The 25,987-nt window shown below is 25.0% G+C and overlaps 9 protein-coding genes across 9 annotated transcripts; 1 reads left to right on the top strand and 8 right to left on the bottom strand.

The window, feature by feature from the left end:
• Window positions 1-574: 574 nt before the first annotated feature.
• SRAE_2000256800 (ATP synthase subunit beta) lies at window positions 575-2,318 on the bottom strand (the record flags this gene model as incomplete). The annotated part of the gene is made up of 2 exons (XM_024653652.1): window positions 575-2,085; window positions 2,234-2,318. The coding sequence occupies 2 exons, from the start codon at window positions 2,316-2,318 to the stop codon at window positions 575-577; spliced, it is 1,596 nt and encodes a 531-aa protein (XP_024507107.1).
• A 651-nt stretch (window positions 2,319-2,969) lies between these two features.
• Window positions 2,970-4,507, bottom strand: SRAE_2000256700 (NADP-dependent oxidoreductase domain-containing protein; the record flags this gene model as incomplete). Its single annotated transcript, XM_024653650.1, has 4 exons — window positions 2,970-3,162; window positions 3,355-3,533; window positions 3,572-4,365; window positions 4,417-4,507. The coding sequence occupies 4 exons, from the start codon at window positions 4,505-4,507 to the stop codon at window positions 2,970-2,972; spliced, it is 1,257 nt and encodes a 418-aa protein (XP_024507106.1).
• A 224-nt stretch (window positions 4,508-4,731) lies between these two features.
• SRAE_2000256600 (G-patch domain and Domain of unknown function DUF1604 domain-containing protein) lies at window positions 4,732-6,984 on the bottom strand (the record flags this gene model as incomplete). The annotated part of the gene is made up of 1 exon (XM_024653649.1): window positions 4,732-6,984. One exon carries the CDS (start codon window positions 6,982-6,984, stop codon window positions 4,732-4,734), a length of 2,253 nt encoding a protein of 750 aa, XP_024507105.1.
• A 591-nt stretch (window positions 6,985-7,575) lies between these two features.
• SRAE_2000256500 (SWI/SNF-related matrix-associated actin-dependent regulator of chromatin subfamily B member 1) lies at window positions 7,576-8,694 on the bottom strand (the record flags this gene model as incomplete). The annotated part of the gene is made up of 1 exon (XM_024653648.1): window positions 7,576-8,694. The coding sequence occupies one exon, from the start codon at window positions 8,692-8,694 to the stop codon at window positions 7,576-7,578; it is 1,119 nt and encodes a 372-aa protein (XP_024507104.1).
• A 171-nt stretch (window positions 8,695-8,865) lies between these two features.
• Window positions 8,866-9,123, bottom strand: SRAE_2000256450 (Hypothetical protein; the record flags this gene model as incomplete). Its single annotated transcript, XM_024653647.1, has 1 exon — window positions 8,866-9,123. The coding sequence occupies one exon, from the start codon at window positions 9,121-9,123 to the stop codon at window positions 8,866-8,868; it is 258 nt and encodes an 85-aa protein (XP_024507103.1).
• A 174-nt stretch (window positions 9,124-9,297) lies between these two features.
• Window positions 9,298-12,609, bottom strand: SRAE_2000256400 (Protein kinase domain and Serine/threonine-/dual specificity protein kinase, catalytic domain and Protein kinase-like domain-containing protein; the record flags this gene model as incomplete). Its single annotated transcript, XM_024653646.1, has 5 exons — window positions 9,298-9,665; window positions 9,702-10,564; window positions 10,700-11,215; window positions 11,291-12,210; window positions 12,259-12,609. The coding sequence occupies 5 exons, from the start codon at window positions 12,607-12,609 to the stop codon at window positions 9,298-9,300; spliced, it is 3,018 nt and encodes a 1,005-aa protein (XP_024507102.1).
• Window positions 12,610-18,429: 5,820 nt separating this feature from the next.
• Window positions 18,430-21,632, bottom strand: SRAE_2000256300 (Transporter; the record flags this gene model as incomplete). The annotated part of the gene is made up of 2 exons (XM_024653645.1): window positions 18,430-21,459; window positions 21,498-21,632. 2 exons carry the CDS (start codon window positions 21,630-21,632, stop codon window positions 18,430-18,432), a joined length of 3,165 nt encoding a protein of 1,054 aa, XP_024507101.1.
• A 669-nt stretch (window positions 21,633-22,301) lies between these two features.
• Window positions 22,302-23,440, top strand: SRAE_2000256200 (Hypothetical protein; the record flags this gene model as incomplete). Its single annotated transcript, XM_024653644.1, has 2 exons — window positions 22,302-23,241; window positions 23,283-23,440. The coding sequence occupies 2 exons, from the start codon at window positions 22,302-22,304 to the stop codon at window positions 23,438-23,440; spliced, it is 1,098 nt and encodes a 365-aa protein (XP_024507100.1).
• Window positions 23,441-23,909: 469 nt separating this feature from the next.
• On the bottom strand, window positions 23,910-25,103 carry SRAE_2000256100 (RNA recognition motif domain and Nucleotide-binding, alpha-beta plait domain-containing protein; the record flags this gene model as incomplete). The annotated part of the gene is made up of 1 exon (XM_024653643.1): window positions 23,910-25,103. The coding sequence occupies one exon, from the start codon at window positions 25,101-25,103 to the stop codon at window positions 23,910-23,912; it is 1,194 nt and encodes a 397-aa protein (XP_024507099.1).
• Window positions 25,104-25,987: the final 884 nt, after the last annotated feature.

Genomic DNA, 25,987 nt, shown 5'->3' with positions numbered 1-25,987 from the left:
TATATATTATAATAAATCTCTTAATTATATCATAAATATATTTATTAATTAATACATTTCGTTACTTTTTAAAATTGAAGATTTTATAGAAAAACGATATTTTTTTGTTTTACAGGAACATTAATTTTTATAATTATAGTGTATAAATAAATGTCTCATTTAACGAATATTTTTCATATACTAATATTATGCCAAAAATCCCCAAATAGGGTAGAAAATCTATACGAAGAATGAAAATCACACAAGAAAAAATAATTATATAATCAAATCAACTACAAAAAATAAAATTATTTTTTCCAATTATTAAACTGAATGAAAATAATTCAAAAAAAAATTTTAAATATTTTTTGATTGCCTTTATAAATTTTCAACACATGAATACAGACAATTATTCATATGAGACTCTATTTTAAATAAAATAATGGATAAACAATTTAAAGAACCTAATGTTGTAGAAACAATCATACATTCTATTAATTAAGAACAATTCTACAGAGGATCATAGGTAAAAAAACTTTATACTTCCTACATCCATCAAAAACAATTGTTTGGTAAAAACAAAAAGCTATATCTATTAGAGCTTGGCGAGTTCTTCAGCCTTCTGGTAGACATCATCAATATTTCCTTGCATGTAAAAAGCAACTTCTGGAATATGATCAAGTTCACCCTTAAGAATCTTTTCAAAACCATCAATAGTTTGTTCAAGAGAAACGAATTTTCCTTTATGACCTGTGAAAACTTCAGCAACTTGGAATGGTTGTGATAAGAATCTTTGGATTTTACGGGCTCTAGAGACAATAAGTTTATCATCTTCAGACAATTCATCCATACCAAGAATAGCAATAATATCTTGAAGTGATTTATAATCTTGAAGAATCTTTTGAACACCACGAGCAATGTTGTAATGGCGGTCTCCTACAATATTTGGGTCCATAATACGTGATGTAGAATCAAGTGGATCGACAGCTGGGTAAATAGCCAATTCAGCAATACCACGAGACAATACAGTTGTAGCATCCAAGTGAGCGAATGTTGTTGCTGGAGCTGGATCAGTTAAATCATCAGCTGGTACATAAATAGCTTGTACAGATGTAATAGATCCTTTCTTTGTTGTTGTAATACGTTCTTGCATACCACCCATATCAGTAGCAAGAGTTGGTTGGTAACCTACAGCTGATGGAATACGTCCAAGAAGAGCAGATACTTCAGAACCAGCTTGAGTGAAACGGAAAATGTTGTCAATGAAAAGAAGTACATCTTGTCCTTCTTGATCACGGAAATATTCAGCAACAGTAAGACCTGTTAAACATACACGAGCACGAGCACCTGGTGGTTCATTCATTTGTCCGTAGACAAGTGATACTTTGGAATTCTTTCCCTTGAGATCGATGACACCTCCTTCAATCATTTCATGGTATAAATCATTACCTTCACGTGTTCTTTCTCCAACACCAGCGAATACAGAATAACCTCCGTGAGCTTTAGCAACGTTATTGATAAGTTCCATAATCAATACAGTTTTTCCTACTCCAGCACCTCCGAAAAGACCAATTTTACCTCCCTTAGCATATGGAGCCAATAAATCTACGACTTTGATACCAGTAACAAGAATTTCTTGTTCAACAGACATTTCAACGAATTCTGGAGCCTCTGCGTGAATTGGTGCAAAGTGTTTTGTTGGAATTGGTCCACGTTCATCAATTGGTTCTCCAATAACATTCATAATACGTCCTAAAGTTTCTGGACCAACTGGAATTGTAATTGGATTTCCTGTATCAATAACTTCTTGTCCACGAATTAATCCTTCAGTACCATCCATAGCAATAGTTCTGACAACATTATCTCCAAGATGTTGTGAAACTTCAAGAACAAGCTTTGAACCACGTCCTTTAACTTCAAGAGCATTCAAAATTGGTGGAAGTTCATCATCGAATTGTACATCAACGACAGCACCAATGACAGCAACAACGCGTCCTTTTGATCCAGAAGCAGTAGCCTTTACAGATTCCTTCTTTTGAGCTTGGCAGGAGACAGCAGCTGTGGTATTGATTCCACGACTAGCAAGTGTTGTTTTGTTTCTGCAGGCTAAAAAAGATTAATTAAAATTCACTCTTAACAAAAGACTATACTTCAAATTATTTATTCCTTTATAAAAATCAATATTCATATAATATATTAATGTTATCAAATAAATTACTAATAATTTTCATATTTCAATGAATATTTAACTTACCATTGACAACAGAAGTAGCGACGGCTGGGGAACGGATAGCAGTACGAAGTGCAGATCCCATACGAGAAATAGAACGGGATGCCATTCTGAAAAGGTACTAAATTTGATTATTAATTTATGTTTTAAAAAGTTACAACACGATTAAGCATATAATTATTTAAATTATTTAAGAAATAAAAAAAAGCCTTCATATATTTAACAAAGATCTAGAAAAAGGTAAAGAATGTCTTGCCTATCAATACAAACTAGTAACTATATACACGATAAAAGTATAGCGCTACAACAGTGGGAGTAAGAGCGATGGAGAGAGCCATTCCAACATCTCGTCACTGCCATCTTACCACGAAATTGGAAACGCGGAAATACAGTAAATAATTTGAAAATTACTTATCTAAAGATATTTAAAATTGGCTAGTCGCTTACAATTTACAATATATTTTTTTTATTTCAAATTTTTTAATTAAATTTTCTGAATTAATAAAAAATAAATATGTAATTTTAGAGATGCAGTCGAAAACGAAAGTTTTAGATTAATATATTTGTTTAATGAATTGAATTTTATAAAACAAAATGTGTAAATTTCACTAAATGAACAACTATAAAATTAAAATATTGAGTATCGTTTTTCCAAACAGAGAATTTATTTGGTAATTATATTTTAGAATTTATCTTCTTAAAAGTATCTTAAAAGTGTTGAATTTAAATTAAAGTTTATTAAATGAACAAATAAAATACATTATGGTCGAAATATTAAAGATCTAGATCTCATTGAAGAAGCTGCGGAAAATGATGTTAATGTTGATGATATGCTTTCCATAGAACTAAATCTATGAGTTGCTAGATTAGGTAAACCCAATTGTTTTAACATCTTCCAATAACGTCTTACATTTGTGCCTTCCCAATTAGCATTTTCAAGTTTATCAAAATACCTTAAAAAATATATATGATGATATAGTGAATAACAAAAAATAAATAAAATACTAAAATTACTATTACAATATATATACAAAAAAATTAATTTTTTAGTATAAGATACAAAACAATATAATTACATGATAATAATTGTGGGTACAAACTAATTTAAGAACTATCAAATTAGAATAATCAATATCATTACATACCTTCGCATTATTCTATCTTTAACTCTTCGTTCTTTCTCAGACAATCCAATTGGGCTCCATATTAATGCAAGGTTCTCTTGCAACTCTTCTACACTTTCGCAACCAATAAGACAACTGGTAACACCCTTGAATGTTGTGGAATAATCAAGAGCCAATCGTTCAATCGATATATTTTTACTCTACAAATATTTATTAAAAAAAATCGTATATTAATTACCAAACAATATTGAACTGCTTCTTTTGAAACATTTTTGATGTAATCTGAAGCCGGATGCCATGGCTTTGGTCCTTTTTTTGTTAATAATCCATTACCAAATACACCTGCATTGATCACTGAAATATTTCGTTGCTCAAAAAATGGCATATATTTTCCAAGAGAGTTATCATGTAGATTACCATGACAATATGATTGAACAATATCAATTCTTGTACTTGATGTTTCAACTATACGTTTTAGTTTTTCTAAAGGATATCCAGTAATTCCAATATATTTTATTTTACCCATTTGTTTTGCTATTTCAAGAGCAGGTAATGTTTCATGAATGATAATGGATTCAGAAGGGTTAAAGTCAGCATCATGGATTTGTAAAAAACAAACATCAATATATTGTACTTTCATTTTTTTAATAGAATTTGTTAAACTTTGTAATACCTTATCTGCTCGATAATCCATATTTCTAGCATAATCTAATTCATATCTTCCTACTTTTGTAGCTATATAATAACTACGTCTAGGAAATTTAGGAAGTAGTTTTCCCAAGATTTCCTCACTTCTTCTCTGACAATACCAATATGAAGTATCTATAAAATTTATTCCACTTTTTAATGCAGTTTCAAGAATCTCTTCAATAACTTTTAATTGCATTGATCCATATAATCCACCAAAAGAACTAGATCCAAGAGAAAGTTTACTAATAACAAGATTTGTATTTTCTATTTGTTTGTATTTCATTCTTCTAACACTTTCTAATGCATGAAAATTTTCAACATATGTGGGTGGCAAGTCTCCATCTTTAAAATAATTTTTTGTGTTTAATAATAGTTGATTATTTTGATGGTTACCAATAGAATTATTAAATATAACAGTAGATTCTTTTACTCGAGTTGGAGGTAATGAAACACCCCTTACTCGTGAAAATGTATCCGAATGCATTGGTAGAAATAAAACAAAAAAGTTTATTTTCAAATAATCATTTAAATATATGTAAAGTTGTAAGTTATATAAAATGCATAGATATAATATTTAACAGAAGCAATACATACATGTTTCGTGTATAAGAAATAACAACAAGCTTTATCAAAAATTATCTTTACTGCATATGCTATGAATTTAGTAAACTGTAAATAATATTACAAAATGATGAATAATACTATCAACTATTTAATTAGTTTATCTAAATAATCATTAACAACTCTATTTATTACATCATCAGACAAAGAATTGCTGCTTGATGATCGTTTTCTTCTCTTTTTTTTTGACTTTTTTTCACGTTTTTTAGATCTTTTTGAATCTGGTGATTTTGAATCCCTGTCACTTTTTCTCTTTTTTTTATGTTTATCTTTTTCTCTTGATCTAGATCTAGAATGTCGATTACGATGCCTTTTAGACGATTTGTAATCTTCATCTTTATCTTTATGTTTTCTTCTTTTGTGTGATTTTTTCGATACACTGTCTTTATCACTCTTTATTTTTTCAAAACCTTTTAAAATCTCAGATATGTTATCTTTGTCATTATACAATTTTTTAGTTTCTGAATAAACGTTAACATTTGTATCCGTATGAGAATCATTAGACTTTGAAGTACATGGATCTACATTAGTTTCTGGTATAATCTCATCTTCTTCTTGAATATTATTTTTCTCAATGTTATCAAAAATTGCTAACAATATATCTTTTTTAACTTTCATTACTTCTTCATTGACAAAATCATTAGTACTATTATTGGTGAATAAATCGTTTGATTCTTCTACTTCTTCAGATTTTATTGTACTTTTAACATTTGAGACATTACCCTTAATTTTTTCCCATTCGTTTTTACTATCATATTTAAAATTATTAGGATTATATAACAAGCCAACTATATCACTTGCCGGAAAAGGATCTTTTACATTAAATAATTTACACAAAATATGAGACGGATGCCACTCTTGTACAGTTCGTGTAATTTCTTTACGAAATTTTTTTGGTTTTTCTTCGACTGTTGGTTTCAGGATATCTTTTTCAGTATCTTCTGATTTTACAAATTTATTTGATATCATTTCTTTCATTTTTTCCATGTAATCATATTGCGCTAATGATTTTACTCCCTCCTTAAGAGAGTCATATTTTTTTGCCATTTCAATGGGTAAAAGTTTTTTAAATTCATCAATTTCTTTCTCCCATTCATTTTTTGACATTCCAACAGGCATTGGCAAAATAATACCTCTTTTAATATAATTAAAAAATTGATTATACCTATATCTTTTCATAGAATCATTCGAAAAATAATCTTTTTGAATATTTTCTTCTTTTTTGCATTCAATAGTCTTAGATTTGTTTTCAAGTATACTAGTAGCAGCATATTTACCTTCAGCAAAAACAATTTTTTTTTCTTCTAAAGTCATTTCATCTTTAATTGTTAAAATATTTTTTGGTAATAATTTGTAGTCAAATTTTAAAGGTTTGTGTTTACAATCAAAATTATAAGGCACTTTATCAGAATAAAATGATTTTCTTGGTTGTTGACTATCTTCAATTTTGACAAATTCTGCATCATTAGAACTAAACTTTTGTGTTTTTTCTTTTTTAGATACTAATTCAAAGTCATATTCACTCATATCAGGCATTCCATAAATATCATCATCTTCTCCTTCAAGTGCTCCCACTCCAAATGCCTGTCCCTTAAATAAAACATTACTCCCAGCTATTTGACTTTTGGTATTTTTTTTAGAATCATTAAAAATAGAATTACTTGAAATCAAACCTTTGTATCCAATTCCATGTCTATTTTTTTTTATTTCAGCTTTCGGAAGCTCAACATCATCGGGAGCAAATTTAAAATCAGGAGCAAATCTTTCAAATTCTTTTACTTTTTCTAAATTAAATCCATTTTTCTGTCTTTCCAAAACACGCATTTTTTCTAAATTTTTACGGGACAATTTTTCACCAATCCCTTGACCATATTTCCAACCCATTGATTTTAATATGTTAACACCAATATTAATATCATCTCTCAAACTAAGTATTCCTTCTAAATGAAGTTCTAGTGAGTTTGCCATAATACTTGATTGTTTTGTAGTTTTACTTAAAGTATCATAATCTGATTTAAATTTAACCTTTGAACTAACAATTCCAAATTCACCTAAATCTTCATCATCCATAAAATCTTCCCGTCTTTGGCCTTCAAAATTTGTCCTTTTTCCTTTAGTTGATGTAAATGATGTTGGAACCCAGCCATGTTTGCTACCAACTGTATTAAAATATCCAGCACTAAATCCACCTGTAAATGCTCCATGAAAACGTTGTCTACCTTTTTCATCTGTAACAATCTCTTCGTATTGTCGCTTTGAGCGTTTATTCATTCCACCGTTATCATCATCTTCAATAATTTCAAAAGGATGTCCAAATATAACATAATCCTTTTTTGACATCTATTAAAAAAAAATATACTAGAGAAATATATCAAAATAGTTTAATGGATAAAAACCAAAAGATTTTAAAAGAGATCTATTTATATAAAATTTATTTTAATTTAACCATTGCCCAATCAACGTTGATAATCTGTCCAAGAAACTCCTTTCCATTCATTTCTCTAATTGCTTCTTCAGCTTCAGCTTGGGTTTCATATTCCAACAAACAGTAACCTTTCAAGTACCCAGTACGTCTATCAAGATTTACATGTATATTTTTAACAGTTCCAAATCGTTCAAATTCATCTAAAACTTCTTCGCTTTGTGCTTCTTCATTAACATTTGTTATGAAAATTATCCATCCTTCAACAGACCGCTGAGGTTCACCAACTTTACCATCATTCTCAACAATATCATATCCTGTCTCGGTTTTAGCTATTTTAGGAGCAAGAGTAATATTTGGAGAGTCACTTTCATCCATATTGTAAACTATAAAAAGATAATAAAAATTTAATTGAAGTAAGGATAAATAAAGTTATATCGTTTAAACGATTTTAAATAAAATAAAATAAATTAAAATTAATTCAAAATTTAAAATAAGTGTAAAAAAAATTAATAATGTGTATTGTTTAATCGTCGCATCCTTCTTGTATTTCTGTCTTGATCTCTCATTTTCTTTTCAATTTCAGCTTCTGTAAGTGTTTCTAAGAATGGACCCCATTCATCAGCATTCGTTGTCCTGTAAGGACATTCAACTTTTGGCATTGGAGATTCACTAAAAGCATATGTCTTTAGATGATATGCTAATTGTCCTCTAATTGAATATGCAATTGCTGAAACAAATTCACCACCTAAACCTAAGTCAGCACATAATTTCTCTGCAAACCATTCAGGACTATTATTAGGATCAGACATATCCCATTCAAATTGATCCACCAATGATTGATTACCAACATGAATGTTTAATTTAAGAATAGCTCTTTGATCATCTCCAACAACATCAGATGCAACATTAACATGATTTTCCAATTGACTATGAATATTTTGAGCAATAGGAGTTAAAAATGTACTTGCTGGTAAATCCAAATCTTCACATAATACTTCAGCAATCATTTCTGGAGTTATTAATTTTTCATTTTTATTGTATACAAATGCATCACGAAGTTTTATATTTTCAATTTCCATATCTAAACGAATTGGAACTAAGTCAACATTTTTTTCAGCATTCTCAAGAACTCTTCGATAATGTTCACTGTCGTCAAAAGAATATAAATATTCCCGAACTTTCATATGCCCTTTAGCTAATGCTGGTGGATGAGCGCATGGTAGAGCTTCTAAATGTTGTTGTCCTGTACTTACCTGAGAAGAATGCCATGGAGTATTTGGATTACGAACAACTGATTTAGAAATTATAGATACATCAATTTTTGAAGGTGTATCCCTTTGAGAAGCTGTTCTATATTTTTCTTCCTGCCCGTTTAATAAATCTTCAACTTCATCTGCTTTTACTAACATAATATTTGAACATAAATATGAAGGAGAAAGTTGAAGTTCTTGAATTTCTTTCCTTTGTTCAGATGTAGCCATTTGTTTCCATAATCCAGGAAATTTTTTATATAACGTTCCTCGATGTAACCTTAGGTAAGCTCCAACTTCAGAGCCAATAAAATACGTCCCACCATCTGACAAAGTGAATGACTTAGGTTTTTCTCCATATGGAACAATAGACATTATTATTATTATTATATTAGGAATGTATTTTAATTAAAGAGATAGGAAGTAAATAACAAATAAAATAAAACATTATACAAAGAGTACACTCCTCCAAAAAAGTAAAAGTTTATTTCGCGTCAAAAGTTTTGGCGTTAAAATAGTACAATTGAAAAAAGAAAAATTAAAAACTTAAGTAAAGTAATTTTTGATAAAAGGAATCATTGATAATGCACATTGAACAATTTTAGATGAAATTCCCAGGATTCTTATTGGCCACATACATTGTATGACACATTGTAAAGGCAGTAATGATATTAATTGGTTGATCCTTTCTTGACTTTCACTTATTTTCCTCAATGATTTTTCAATATTTTTTAATGTCTTTTTTTTACATATAGGACGAGTAATTCCTAGTTGAAAGTTTTTTACCCGTTTTCGAGAAACCATTTTTAAAATGGGTATAAATGCGTAAATCTATCCAACAACAATTAGTTAGTTCTGTTTTAAAGTTTTCGTTTTGAAACAAACATGTATACTAATAATAAGAGAAAAAACAAGTTATTATTATTAAAATTTATAAAGATTAACGAGATCTATTTTAAGTTACAATTAAAAACTATTTTAAGATGTAGATATTATAAAATCCCGACTCTCAATAATATTATTTGTTATATCATTTGGTTTTGGAGAAAACTCAGATGTTGGTGATTCTCTGCCTAAAGCATATCCAGAATCTTGTGAATGCAATGATTCAAAAGATGATGAAACTATAGATTGTAAAGATGAGTATTCATCTTGATTATCAGTATTATTTTTATATACATTATTTAAGGATTCTGTTTTTCTTAATACTTTTAAAATATTACGATTTTCTTGATCATTTTCTAAATCATATAACACTTTTTCAGCTATTTCTGAACGAAAAAAAATTGTTGTTGATGAATTTTTTTTTTGTTCAATATTATCAGAAGTATTTTCAGCAATGGTACCTAAAGATATATATGGTAATAAAGTTTCATTATTACATGCTTCATGTTTTGAAGTATTATTAGAATTATTTGATGTTGGTGAATTATTAGCATCATTTGATTTTGAAGAATCATTACTATTTTTTGGTACTTGCTCAGATGCAAAAGTATTATTTTGTAATGAACCTTTAAATGTACTAAGATCATCATCATCACTAAAATGATCATCTTTCTTTTGACAATATTTTTGGTTAATTAAACTTAAACGCCTTTCTTGAGAATCATCTTCTGATGTTTCACTGGATGAACAACTCATAGAACGACGTGTCTTACATACTATTTTTTGATGTGTTTCATAACGTTTCATAAAATCAGGTGATACTATAGATTGTCTATGGCGAACAGATCTTGTATTATTATACGCAACTGCACTTGATGCATATAAATCACTATATTTTCTATCTAATTTTCCTTCAGATGTTTTTCTTTTTGTTAAAATAAGTTCTGGAATTGTATTTACAACCATACTTGAACTTCGTGTACTACGTGGTTGGGTATAATTATAGGTTGTATTAGATTTTGAGTTGTTAGTAGGTGTAATATCTGATAAATCTTCACTTTCTTCACAAATTCCTAATAAATGAGGAGAAGAACTTAATTTTCTCATACCACCAGATGGTAACATGTTTGATTTAATTCGTGATACAAAACTTCCAAGTTGATTTGGTGATTGTCTTCCAGAAGTAGATGTTGGAGATGGGGATCGAGAACTTATTCTTGAATCAGGAGAAGCAGCTCTACCCATTCTACTAGAAATTCTTGTAACTTCAAGTAATCCTTGTATAACTTGAGGTGAAACTCTATCACGCGAAGATGCAATTGAAGTTAATCCAAGCATAGATACAGATGGTGATGAATTTCTAAAGAAAATTATTAATAAATTATAATAAAAAAAAAATCTAAAATTTTGTTAATATTTGATAAAATTGTAAACATTGCAAACAAAAAAAAAACAAACTAAAGAACATGAATTAGAGGATAAACAATTTTCGTACCTCCTAACTAAAGATGTTTTAAAAGATTTATTTGAAGAAGGTACACAAGAAGACAATTGTCTTGTAATATTGTTTTTAGATTTATCTGAGGGTTCAGAAGCAGTTCTTGAAAGTTTATTTGACTTTTTTCCTCTTAAACGACGTATAGTAGGAGGTAACTCTAAACTTTTAAATGAACACATAGATGTGGGTGAAGATTTTTGACAATAATCTGAATCATCACTTTCATGTGATGTTAATACTGAAGATGTATAAGATATTACAGAAGATGGATTTGAAGGCATTTGTAGAGAATGAGTTACATTTTTTGAACCATCAACAACCTCTCCTGATATCTCATTTTCATTGATAGGAGTTAAAATATCTTCAGTATTGAATAAAAATAAAGATAGGATAGGAGGAGGTGATTTTATAGAAGGACTTGATAATGATGAATTAAAAGTGATTTCATCTGTAGCAGAATGTGCCTGCAATGATCCAAATCTACTTTCAGACCGAGGTATTTTGTTGAAAATCCTACGAATGAATTATTTTATAAATATTTTACGAATATTGTTATTTTTTTTAAATGTTAATATATTATAAACAAACCTCGATGATTGACGAGAAGGAGATCTTAAATATGTACTTAATTCTTCCTCACTTTCTTCTTTTAGTATACTGCATTGTCGTCTATTTGGAAAACCTCTAAAAGAATTTGAACGACTTCTTCCACTAATTGAAATATTTGTTGTATCTTTTGAACATTCAAAATCTGTATCTCTTTCTTCAGTATCAGATGTTGATGGAATGTTTGTTAAAAGTCTAGCTGCCTGTTCTTGTCTTATAGATGACAAAACTCGTTCAGCTAACAAATAATATGTTGCTGTAACATAAGAATATTCATCAGATTCTAAAGCATTTAAAATTTCACTTTCAGTTCCAATACCTCCAATAACCATTTGATCAATTATTGTATTATGAGCACTATCAGGTAAATGTTCTCTAACAATTAAAGGTAAAGCTTCAGTAAGACCTTTGTCACCCTTTATTACCCATGGGTGTTGAACAATTTCAGCCATTGTTGCTCGATTTCTTGGATCTTTTACCAGCATTCTTGAAATTAATGATTTTGCTTCTTTAGAAACAGTCTCAGGAATAGAATATTTACAATCTAATATTTTTGTTAATGTTTCACCATCGGTTGCTTCTTGAAATGGTAATCTTCCACAAAGAAGCATATATAATAATACACCAGCACTCCAAACATCTACCGCAGTAGCTTCATATGAATCACCTAATAAAATTTCAGGAGCTGAATAAGCAAGAGAACCACAGGATGTTTTTAATGTTTCTCCCGGTGTATACAAATTTGAAAAACCAAAATCAGTCAATTTTGCCATTCCAAGTTTTTCAAAAAACACAACATTTTCTGGTTTCAAATCACGATGTACAACTCGTAAAGCATGACAATAATCAATAGCTTTAATAATTTGAGAAAAATAATGTTGAGCCTGCCGTTCATCACACCCCTAAAAAATTAATATATCTTTACTTTAGATTGTAATAATTTTATCTACCTTTTCACAATTTTTCATTATATAATCAAACATATCATAATCTCCAAGTTCTAAGATTAAAAATAATTTTGTTTGCGTATCAATAACTTCATACAATCTAACTATATTTGGATGTTGGACAAGTTTCATACATCTAACTTCTTGCATTATATGATTTGTTGAAATATGATCTAATTTTGTTTTGTCTATTACTTTTATGGCAACCCGTTCACCGGTAAATACATGCTTAGCTAATCTAACTACAGCAAAATGTCCCTTTCCAATTGTATGTTCCAAATCATATAAACCAGCTATTCTAGCATCATGAATGGATAATGAAGATTTTCTTTTTACTTTACCAGTTGATGTCATTATTAAAAATAGTAAATTTTTTTTTAATTAATTATAAAACATATGTTATTTATCTAAAATAAAATTAAAAAATAAATATCAAGACAATTGGAAAATTTCCATTAAAAAATAGAAGAGCAATATTAATCATATCTCAAATACACAAAAAAACCCATATAAAACATTCAAAAATATTAATAAAACATTGAAAAATTGAAAAAAAAACAAACATAAAAAACTTTTTACAAACATAAAATAAAATTAAAGTAAATATAAAAACTTTTTTTTTATTTATAATCAAATTTGTGCTTTCAAAGAAATTTACTTTTTAATCTTAAAAAACATAACAATTTTAAAAAAATATGTAAAAACTATATATAAGATTAATTTTTTTTATTTACAAAATAGTAATAATAAAATTTTCATTAATTCTAATAAAAATTATTATTTTGTTTTAAATAGAAAAAGTATATCATATTAATACTATATTTAATAAAATAGTTAAAAATAAATAAATTGTAAATAAACTAATTTATACGATCCTATGTATAAAAAAAACTTTGCTTTAATAGATGTCTTTAAAAATAAAGCATTTAATATAAATAAAAAAAAAACGTATACACAAAAAAATTCAAAATTTAACGTCTGGGTGTAAACAACTAAAAATAATACTTACAGAATATAAAATTAACTTGTTAAACTGTTATTCTAAGTGATGATAGTTGAAAAACATATCAGCTTTGAAAAATTATTCTAAGTGGCTGAGGTATATTTTTGTTGACATACGTCCAAAAAATCCGTATAGGATCATCACTATATTATAAAGTATTTTAGATACTTAAAATCACTAGACATAAAATAATTAATTACATATAAAGTAACTATTCATCAAAGTATTATGCTTATAAATTATTACATAATATACTTTTTAATTATTCTATACTTAAGCATTGTTATGTATAATTTAAAAAAAAAATGATCGATTTTTTTTTTCATATAATTTAAAAAAATTAATGTTTAATTTACTCTAACTATTAAATATGAAAGAAAAAGTTTATTTCCGCGATAGATTTTCAAAAAAAAAAAAAAAAATTAATTTTTTTAAATCATTTTTAAAATAAAATGTAAAATATGTTTGTTTGTTTTTTTTAACTAAATTTGACAAGCTAAAATTAACTCTATAATTATTGTGACATTAAAAAAATATATCAAAGGAAATGTGAATAACAGTTAAAAATGTTTTTTTTTTATTGTAATTGGTTTTGTTAAAAGAAATAAGTTTTCTTATTTACTACGACACTTTGTAATAAAGTGTATTTAAAATTAAAATTCTTCTTTACTTATTATTACGTAAATTTGTTTAAAGTGTAAGTATAAACAAATGATTTGAAAAAAAAAATTTTTTTTTTTAATAAATCAAAGAATATAACAACTCATTTTTATTTATTTACAAAAAAGATGGGGAAAATTTACATTTTGATAAAATTAAAAAATTATAATATGTGGAAAAGTTTGTTTGAACATTAGAATGTATGTATTTTGATGAGGAGTAGAATATTCTCAATTTTTAAAATATATTAAAATATAAATAATAATTTAACAAAGTATATATTTTACATAGGAAGAAATTTTCTTTAAAATACATTTCAAAATGATAATTCCTAATTTCGTACGTATGTTTTATTTGAGAAAAATTATAGTATATAAAATACAAGATGTGACGTGTAATTACTAAAAAATTGTTTTTTTTTTTTAAATATAACAAAAAAAAAATTGGAAATAAAATTAACTTTTTTATTTAAATTAAAAAACAAATTAAATTTCCTATTTAATTTTTAACAATATATTAGAATTATGGTTACTATACATAATTTATATATCTTAAACAACCTCATTAAATATATAGTTTTATTAAGAAAGATTTCTTGTAATTATAAAGTGTAATCGAACATGAAAATATTTTAGTAACAAGAAAAATGTAATAAAGGTATCACTATAATCACTATAACATTAAATAAGCAAAGAACAACCAAAGGTATGCTTATATATTATCAATTTTGTTTTTTCTTTATTTTAAAGTACGATAAAAATCATTTTTGAAAACCAATTTTTTTTGTTATATTTTAGTTCACTACTTAAATAAATGGTTAATTTTATATAGTGTACTTTTTTTTTTTAAAAAATTTAAAATAAAAATATTTTAAAAGTATTTTTAATCATAAGGTAAACTTTAAAAATTTATGAAAATTATTAACATTAAAATTATATTATAAAAAACTTCTTTAGCACGTGAAGATTATTATATAAAATATGTTATAACAAATTAAAACTTATTTATTTTATAAATATTAATTTAAAAATAGTTAACGTTTCAAAGATTGTATATAAATAATAAAATAATATGTTGTTTTAAGTTACAAATGATGTTTGTGATATCATTAAATTGATATTTATTATAACTTTAAAATAAAATACAATAAATTAGAAATAATATAGATAGAAATAATTTTAAAAAATTATATTGTATCTGATTTATCATTTAAAAATGTTGCTTGAAGAAGCTCATTTTTATATATATATATCTACTTTTCTCATTCATATATATTTCTTTTTTTTTTTAAAAAATAGTTACATAAATGTTTACAATACATTTTTTTAAAGATATGTTTTTTTTGAAGTATAGACAAATTGATGGCATTTTAAGACTAATATTTAATGTCAATGTTATATCATATATAAAAATATTAAATTTTTATGACAAAATGTTAGCAAATAAAAATTCATTTACAATATTCTATTTATAGAATATTTCATTTTATATATATCAATATATTTTAATATATTTTTTTGTTAATTTTATTCATTTAATAAAAAGTAATATAACATGCTATTTTGTAAGTGTTCAATAAAAAATTTGGTTATCTTATTCAAAGAGAGAGATTCTTATATATGAAGGTGTCCCATATAAAATTAATACATTAAATTCTCAAACAGATTAAAATTTGATAAAGAATTAGAAATGTACTATAATATTATATTATATATACATAAATACTTAATATTTTATCATCCAGTTATAATTATTTTGAGACTTCTTAATATGATAAATTAAAATACATGTATTTCTTTATATTAAACATATACCCCTAATCTTGGGTTAGAAGTGTTAAAAAAAGGTTTTAAAAGCTTATAAAAAGAAGATTAGTTTGATTTATATAGATGATATATTTAAATATTAAATTATTATTTAAATATCATAAAATATTTTTATAAATGATTAAAATAAATATATTTTTTATTTATTAAAAAAAATATCATTTTTTATAAGAATTAAATAAGAAGTTATGTGATTAAAGGTTTATAAACTTTAATAAAAAATAAATTTTAAAAGATATTTTAAAATAACTTACAATTAGATAATAAAAATGGAGGAAATATGATTGCATGATTAAAAATGTTATTGTTTAATGCAGTCATACTTAAATTTTAATATATAATTTATAGATAAAAATAAATTTATCAACATGTGATATATATATTTTTTTAAAAATATTTATAAAAGTATTAATTTCAATTGTAATAAATTTTATGATTTGTAATGATAAATATATCTAAGAAAGTATATATATAGACTATATTTAATTAATTTTAAATTTATCTAATTTAAAAAATAAATAAAAGATAAATAACATGATATTTTATTATATCACTAAAATTTGGATTTTTATCATGCTAATATTTAAAAATATTTATATATAATATAAGTAAATGTTAGTTTTCATCTTTTTAAATATTAAAATATTTATACAATAGTGGTACGAAAAATGAATATCAAAAAAAAAAATATTTTTTATAAAAAGTATTTTCTTTTTATTTTAGTAGGTAATCACATTTATAAAGTTGATATATTTTTTTTTAAAAGAATTTTTATTGTAATAATATATTTAAATACAAATAATATATATATAAAGTTTAAGAAAAGTAAAAAATAGTATAGAATGTATGTCTTATGTTATAATAATTCAATTTACCGCAAATATCTCAGCTTTATTTTTAATGATTATTATTGATGTAGCTTTTGAAAGAAATCTTTTCCTCTATCTTATACACCCACATTGAAAGAGAAAATGATGTGAAGTCTTTACAATTGAAGTGCTTAAGTAAATAACTATAGGAAAACATTTTTTAAAATAAAGTGAAATGATAAAATATAATAAAATTTTAAGCATTAATATAATATATTCCTTTTTTAAAAAAAATTTATTTTATACTAAATTGATAAAATTATTTATACAGTTTGAAAGTATTTTTATTTTAAATTAATGGTAATTAAATTTATTCTAATAATTTTCAATAAAGAAAAATAAATTTTTTAGATATTTGTATTTAAATATAGATAATAGAAAATTATTACTTTTTGAAAAATATTTTTTAAAAGATCTATTTTAAAAATAACTTCATCAATTATATCTTAAGATAAATCTTAAATCAAAATTTTAAGATAGTTATTTTCAAAAGAACTATTAATATTTATTATTATTATAAATATAAAAAATTTTTAAACTTTTTGTTTTCTTATTTGTAATCTTCATAATAACATTTAAAATTTGGATTAATTTATAAATTCTTAGTATTATGCTCTACAAGATAATTTATATTTTCCTGTAAAATAAAATTGATACTATTTTTATTTAAAAAAAATTTATTGACTTCTTTTTTTTATAAGTTACTTTTTAAAAATCTTCCTGTCAGGAGTAATATCTCAAGGATTAAATGATTTTTTTTTATCATTATCATTATTATATTATGTTTAAAAGTTTTAAATTAAATTTTTTTTTGCTAGATAAGCTATTTAGATAATTTTAGATTAAATACTATTTTGGCCATTGTTGTTAACATTATTAAAAAAAAAATTTTTTTATATTATTTTATCCGTTAGTCATAAATTTAAAAGTTTTTATTTTTCTTATAAAAAATTTTCGGAGCTAAGATCCTTTTGTGAAATCTTCATGTGTTATCATTGAAGGCTTTTTCTACAATTTCCTGATATTTGATTTCAATTATTTTTATTTTTAGAAATGTTTCTAACTTTTCTTTAACATATATCTTATTTCTTTCAATCTTTTCTTGTTACAAAAAAACTTTTTAAAATGATATTTAAAATTATTTTTAGAATTTTTGCTAAAAATAAACTTTTTGAAATTATTCAAAAAAATTTTCTTGTCATTGATATTCATTTATAGCTATTTTTTCTTTTGTGTTTTGAACAATAATTTTCTTTAAAATTAAATAAAACTATCATAATTAAAAATTCATTTTGCCAAAATTTGAAAAAAATGTTTTATAAATATAGGAAATTTATTTTTCTTTTTTCAATAAAACTAAACAGTAAAAATGTTAAAAAAATTATTAGTTAGATATTTCAAATTTTATCTATTTCTTACATAATTTTATAATATTTTAAAATAATTATACTTAAGAAAAATAAATTAATTATTTTACTATTTTAATAAATAAAGAAAAAAAAATAAAGATAACAAACTTTTAAACAAAAATATTTCATTTTTGAAAAATTTAAAACAATTATTTTTACAATTATCTCAAAAATCAATGGACATAATTTAACAACAAAATAATTATTTTATAGATAATCATGATCCCCAGAGGTATGCTTAAAATTTCGGCCAAATATGTTTCTTCAAAAAAAAAAAGTCAAGGCCAATTACAATTTTCTGGTTCAAAATTGATTCAAAAAGTTAATTTTCTTAATTTTTTCGCACATGAAAAAAATTTTAAATAAAAAAACTTTTATCAATTTAAATTTCCTATGTACATTAAAAGTTATAACAATTGTACTGGTGTTTCTATTGGTTTTGGTCTTTTTAATTTTATAGTATGTTTTGTTTTTAATGGAATTTCTTCTTTCTTTAATAGTAGTGATTTTGCAAACTCAGAATTATCATCAATATTTACATTAGTTATATTTTTTTCATAGATAATATCTTGTAATTTGTTTTTTTCTCGCTGTTGGTTTGTTTCACTACTCTCATTAAAAACATTTATACTTTCTTCATTAACCTTATTCTGTTTGCTTAATTTTTTTTTTGAAGATGTTGAAGGTTCATTATCAGATGGTGTTTCTGAAATGAACGATTGATTTTTTTCAAAACATTTATTTTTTGTATTGTCATTTTGTAAACTTTTCCATGTACTTTGAGAAATTATTGATGATGAAGGCACTGAACTTCTTGTTGGTGGGGGACCAAAAAGAATACCTGTATTTTCTATTTTATCACTAATGATATCACATGAATTCTTAGATACTTGATTAGAAACTTTAGGAAACAAAATTAATCCTGGTTTTGTTTGATGTTCATTCTTTTTTAACCAATCTGATAATCTTCCTGGTATTCTATTAGAATCTTCAGAAATATTATCTTCTTCCTCGATATTATCATTTACATATGACGGAATAGGTTCTAAAGTTGTTTTTTTAAGTTCAGATATAATAGAAAATGATGAATTCTTTTTTAATTTAGAACCATTAAGTGTTTCATCACCACTTATATGAGAACCTGTTTCTTCATGTATTGTTGAAGGAGGAACATGTGGTGGATATTTAAATATTCTTTGTGCTATAACAGATGTAGAAGGAAAAACATTTGATTTCACAGAAACATTTCTTGAAATAGGATCAATATTAGAAAAACTACCCTCACTTTTATCGTCAAAATAGTTAACAGAAATATTATCATCTTCTGCCCTCCAATTAGAAGTATCAAAAATATATGATAACATTTTCCCTTCTTTTCTAAGTTTTCTAATATGATAAAAAAATATAATTGGAACAATTATAAGTGGACCAACCATTGAAATCCAAGCAATTAATTCATAGTATATTGGAAGAGGACGATTACTAAATGTTACTCTTTCATATCTCCATATACTTGCAATTAATAAAAATGATAATATTAAAGGTGAAAAAATTGACCATGAATATTTAATATAATTTCCTGTTGGTCCAATAAATAATTTAAATTGTTTCCATTTTCTAATTGCAACATAAGGAATTGTTCGTATTTCTTCATCATTATCTGATATACGAAGCATTTCCCGTATATCTTCCTGAAATTTATCAACACCATACACATAACAAACTAAAATAACTTGAATTAAAGATAATGAAAATGCATTCCAATTAGCATTTAATTTTTCTAATGCATGAAAAATAAAAATTCCTCCACGACATGTTAATGGTATACCCAAGAGAAAAAATAATATACACATAAAAAGATGTAATCGGCTTTCTATTTTATGTTCTTTAAAACCAAATAAATTCATTATTGAACTGGCAATCATTTCTAACCAGGCAAATTCTCCATCTAAAGCTGATAATGTTAACATACCAAAAAAAAGAGCTGCCCAAAAACTACCCCATTCCATGAATGATGTAATACCTGGATAAACTGTATATGAAATATATAATGGTTCTAATTTTAATATATCAGTTAACTCTTTAGATTGTATTTTTGCTAAAAATCCACAAAAACTAAAAATTATTGTTCCACATAAAATACTTGTTAATGTATCAAGAATAACAAGTAAAGCAGCATCACGATAAATATTATTACGATATCGACTGAATGAAGCCATACTAATTAAAGGTCCAGCATCAATACCAAGAGAATAAAACACCTGTTCTGCTGCAGCTTTCCAAAGTGAAATTGATTTAAGACGAGAAAAATCAGCTGTAAATAAAAATCGAAGTCCAATTTCAGATCCAGGAAGTGATATTCCTCGTAATAATAAAATTAAACATAATAAATATGGTATTGTTGCTGTAATTGAAACTGCCCATCCAATTGAACCAATACCTTTAGAAACTCCTATATATACTAATATCCATGCAACACCTAAACAAATTAATGTATGCATTTGAACATCACCTAATGTAGGATTATTAGCTAATGTTCTATTTAAAACTTCAAAATGAAAAAATGCCTCTGATGATGTCATTGAGCCATTTTTTAAAAAACATTTTTGGTCTCCTTTAATATCACAACATGAATGATCAAGTACCCAATCATTTTGACAATGATTCCAAGCTAAATCAGTATATGAGGCAGAAAAAGGTGATGTAATAGCATACCAAAAATAATACAACGACCATGCAATTATTATATTATAATATATACATACAGGAATAGCTAAAACAACAAGACCCCATCCTATTCCAGATGCAGCAGGCATCATTTTTGAAAAAGCACCACTTGCTGATAGTCCACTATATTGTCCAATACATAAATGCATATAAACTAAAGGAAATCCAAAAAGAATTAAAAAAATTATATATGGAATAAAAAATACACCACCACCATATTCATATATCATGGAGGGAAAACGTAAAGTATTTCCAACACCAATAATAAATCCTAAACATGACAAAAAAAATGTAATTTGTGTACTCCATAAATCTCTTACATGTTTCTTATCTTGTTCAACACCATTATCAGAATGTGAATCATCATTTAAATCTTCCTCTGTTAATCCACATACTAATCTTAAAAAATTATTACGAATTTGAATTTTTTCATTTTTATCATTACTTTTATCAAATTTACGTGGTCCATAAAAATAGGCAGAAGAATTAAATGACCTATCAGCAGGAGGATTTGAACCTGTAGAATCTTGAGATTGAAAAATTGTTCTTCTCCTTGTTGACAGAGATCTTAATTTATTTTTAATTGTATGCTGATTGACTATTCTAACCATATCATCAAGAAATCTTAAACATTTTAAATGATACTGAGCAGCAGCAACTTCATTATCATTTGCTTTATGACGTAATTCAATAATCATTTGATTCAATTTCTAAAATATAAAAATTTATAATTATTTATTGTACTTACCTTTGTTTTCTCTCCCAAAAATGAATATTGTTTCAAATTTTCATTTTTATTAGCTAACTCTTCAATCTGATGACGAAGATCAGAATGCCAATCAGAGTTATTTGAACCAGAACTTTCACTAATATTTATTGACATTCAAAAATCAATAAAAATTTTATTTTTATTTATCATGCATATAAATAATTTTCATTATTAATTAAGAAAAGGATAGAAAACTAGTTTTCAATAAAATTATAGTATCTATATTATCCAATCAAAAAATTTGAAACTTTTCCAAATAAAAGTTATGACAGTTGCATAATTACTACCCAATAAAATTGTTTTGATTTGTGTTTCAAATTCCGATCACTGTAGTTTGATTTTTTAATAAACATCTTAACTTATAAAATCTATCTTCCAAATTTAATTTTCTTATACAGAATTTACTGTTTACAAGATGTTGGAGGTTGTAATAACGTCTCTTTTCTGTGATTTTAAACATTGTTATTATTTATCGATAATATTATATATTTCAATAATTATTTAAATTTTAAATATTATTTTTTATTTTCATATTGTTGTCATAAAATTCATTTAGTTAACACTTGATGTAATATTTTTTTTTCAGAAATGTCTTCATATTCAAAACAATCAAGGAAAGATTTTGATACTATTAAACAGAATGATCATAATAAAGTTCTAACAAATGATAACTCTACCACTAACAAAATAAACCAACAATCTGATAACAAAAAAATACTCCAAGAAAATGTTTCCGTTGATTTGAAAAAAAAATCTAAAAATCATATTGTAAAAAAAAATGTAATGGATGCATTTAAAAATATGAAGATGAATTTTCATAAAGATTTAAAAGAACTTCAAAGGCATTTAAATGACAATATGAGTGTGAATTCATCTGAAGTGATTGAGAAGGTTATTGATGAAAATGAAATAAATAAAATTTCTATACAATCTTCTGATAGTGTTGTTCATGAGCCCTCTGAATGTGAAAAATCATTACTTGAAAGTTCTTTAATTTACAAAAATGATGATTCAAAGAATCAAAGTTTATTTAGTTCTTCCATAAGAAATGAGGAAGAAAATATTCTTGCACAGTTTGCCGATCTTGCTATTAAATCTGCTTCAAGAAATGTTAGGGAATCATTGGCAAAAAATGAACGATTATCTTTAAATACATCAGAAACTCAATTTTTGACGAAAATGCCTCCACCAACTGAAAGTCCCAGAGAATCATTTGGCAATATTTTTCAAAAATCTCTCAACAGATCTGGTATGGATAGTTTATTTGGTTTTGATATTAGTGGGATGCCTGAAGTAAATGAAATGCATAAGATGTTTGATGATGTTAGCTTTAATTTATCAATTGATTTTGACAAATCTCAAAAAAGTTGTAGTGGAAAAATTAAATCAGATAATCTAATAGGGGGAAATACTAGTAATCTTGATTTTAATATTTTAGAAAACGAACAAGAAAATGGTAGTGTTTATCCTTTGGATGATGAAACTATCAATCTCATTCTTCAAATATTTACAACATTATTATGGGAGGCATTTGAGTCTAATGATGAAAATAAAATTAAAAATGTACCATTAAAGTTGGATTCTGATAGTGATGAAGATTTCTCTGTATATGGTGACATAACACGATGGTTAACTTTGCAATTCTACAAAAAACGTTATTCTTTTTCTAGTTATAAACAATACTTTAATAAGATTATAGAGGATATGAATCGATTGCAAAATAGTAAGTTATTTATAATCTTTTTTTTAAAAAAATTTTTTAAGCTGATAGATATCGTCCACATGGTTTACAACCAAGTGATGTATATGCTGATGGAACCATTCTTGATATACTTGCTGTTGATCAAGTTATTTCAGAGTATTCATATAATGTACTTGACATGATGAATAAAGGAGAATTGGATGATTTTATCAAAAAATAATTTATAATTTAATGTTTAATTTCAACATAATGTATTAAAAATCATAACAATAAATAATTTTCTAATATAATTTTTTTTTAAAAACAATAGATAATATACATTTATTTTTTTAACAAAATATTTTTAAAAAAAAGACAATAAAGTAGTAAATTTTAGTAGATTTTTAATAGAGATTGTAATAAAAAAGTAAATAAAGCGTTTATTTTATATTAAAAAAGTAAAATTCATCAAATTTCATATTGACAACAAGTTTACGATACTGTTTAAACAATAAAATTGTTTACACTAGATATTATACCTAAATAATACGGTAAATATACGATATTTATAAAAAAAAAATTAGAAATAATTTTAATTAATATATATATATATAAATATATATAAATATATATCAATTTTAGTGTATTATTAAATATCAATTATAATAGTACCACGTTTTAATATGATAAAATGATAATATAAAAGAAAATTAGTGTGAGTTTATATCACCCATTCTTGTTTTAGCATACTCTATTCGAATTCCTCCTCTTTCTGAATTAGTTAATTTAAAACCTTGTAATGAATGAAGTACTTGTGTTGCTTGTCGTATATCACCATACTCTACAAATGCTACTGCATTCATTGGAATTGTATTTTCATTACTTTTACCATTATTATTATTATTATTATTATTATTGCTATTTTTTATATTTAATTTTAATTTTAAAAATCCAGGAAAACCTCTAAATAGAGATCTTAATTCATCTTCATTAACATTACCAGGTAAATTAGCTACAAAAAGTGTAGAACATGGATTATTAACAGGCATTTGTGAATAAGCATTAGATGGATAAAAAGTACCTCCAGCAGCCTGTGCAACAACAGAATTTTGTGCAGCAATAGCAGCAGCAAGTGAAACATGAGAATGTGGAGATATAGTTATATTTGATTTAGGTGAACTTCTTTGTGATTTACCACCACCAACAGTTTGTGTTGAGTAATATCCTAATGTTGGTGGAAGATTTGTTAATGATGAAAATAAAATATTAGCATTTGGATCACCATTTGTAAGTAATCCCATATCATATCCATTTAACTCTGAATATAATCCTGTTGCAGAGTGTCCAATAAGTGGTGTTGACAATGTATATGGTGATGTTGAAATGGTAGTTGATTGAGGATTATATAAACCTACAGCAGCTGCATAAGCAGCTCCAGCATTAGTATTATTAATAGAACCAGGTAATGGCATTATAAGAGCTGTAGGTGAAGGTAACTGTAATTTTGATCTAGTTGATTTTGTATTAGCTTTAGCTAATTCAAGTCTTAATGTTATATTACTATCTGGATCAAATTTTACCCCATGTAATTGTCTTTTAGCTTCTTCTGCTTCACTTTTTGAGGAAAATGTAACAAAACCTACAGGTGAAGCAGTTTTTCCATTTTTTGATGTTATTTTTAATTGTGAATTTTCATAACCTGGATAGGCACGAAATAATAAATAAAGTTCTCGAGGTTTTGTATCAAAAGGAAGTCCAGAGACAAATAATGTTCTAACATTTTCTTTTGGTGATTCAGATGAAATAGATGTTGAAGAATATAAATTAGAATCAATTGATTCCATAGATAATCTTCTTTTTAATTGACTTTCTGCTGATTCCATTTCTATTAAACATGCAGTCATGATTATAAAATATTAAAATGGGTGAATATTTTATATATATATATACTTTGATAGTTATGTGGATTTAGTGATTTTAAGTGGATTTAATAAGTGAATCAACTTAATTTGAGGTGTTGTGATTGTGGTAAATACCTAAAAGATAAAATTATATATATTTTTATTTATTTTAATGTAGGATAAAATTATAGTTTCTATATATTATTGAAAAATAAAATAAAGAATTGATAGGAATTAATGAAAAATTTGGTAAAGAAAAATTTCCTCTTATTAAAATAGGTATTGAGATCATCCTCAAATAAAAGAATTAAATGTTTTATATAAAAAAAAAAAAAATAATTTGATTAAGATGTCCTTGAATGATACATTAAGTATTAGTTCAATCGAAGAAATTAAATGTACATTTAAAATATAAATAATGGGTATAATATAAGGCGTTAATGAAATTTAACGATAACTGAGTGCAATTATAAATCATGTTTGAGGTTTTCAAAAAGTTAGACGATTGCCATAATATATATATTGGTATTGGTATTAATAAAATGAAATGATTAAAGATTGATAATAAAAATAAATTAAATAAAAAGTATAAGATATAAATGTTTCAAGAGATGAATAAGGTATGAATGATGTCAGGTTATGGTGAACAAGGACGAATTTTATTAAAGGACATTTTAAAAAGATTTCAGTTATGATTATAGACTTGAAAAATCAAATTCATTATCTGTTGACACTATGACACAATTTATTATACTAAGTACACAAGAAGTGTCAAAAGAAAAATAAGTAAATATAAAAAAAATTAATCAAAGAATATCATAGATAAGTAAATAATAAAAAATTTTATATAATATATAGTATATTTTGTAATTATAATTCTTAATATC

Source organism: Strongyloides ratti (assembly GCF_001040885.1).
Source record: "Strongyloides ratti genome assembly S_ratti_ED321, chromosome : 2".
In the NCBI taxonomy this organism is placed as follows: Eukaryota; Metazoa; Nematoda; class Chromadorea; order Rhabditida; family Strongyloididae; genus Strongyloides; species Strongyloides ratti.
The sequence above is the reverse complement of the archived record's forward strand: the minus strand, read 5'-3'. Positions and strand labels throughout refer to the sequence as shown.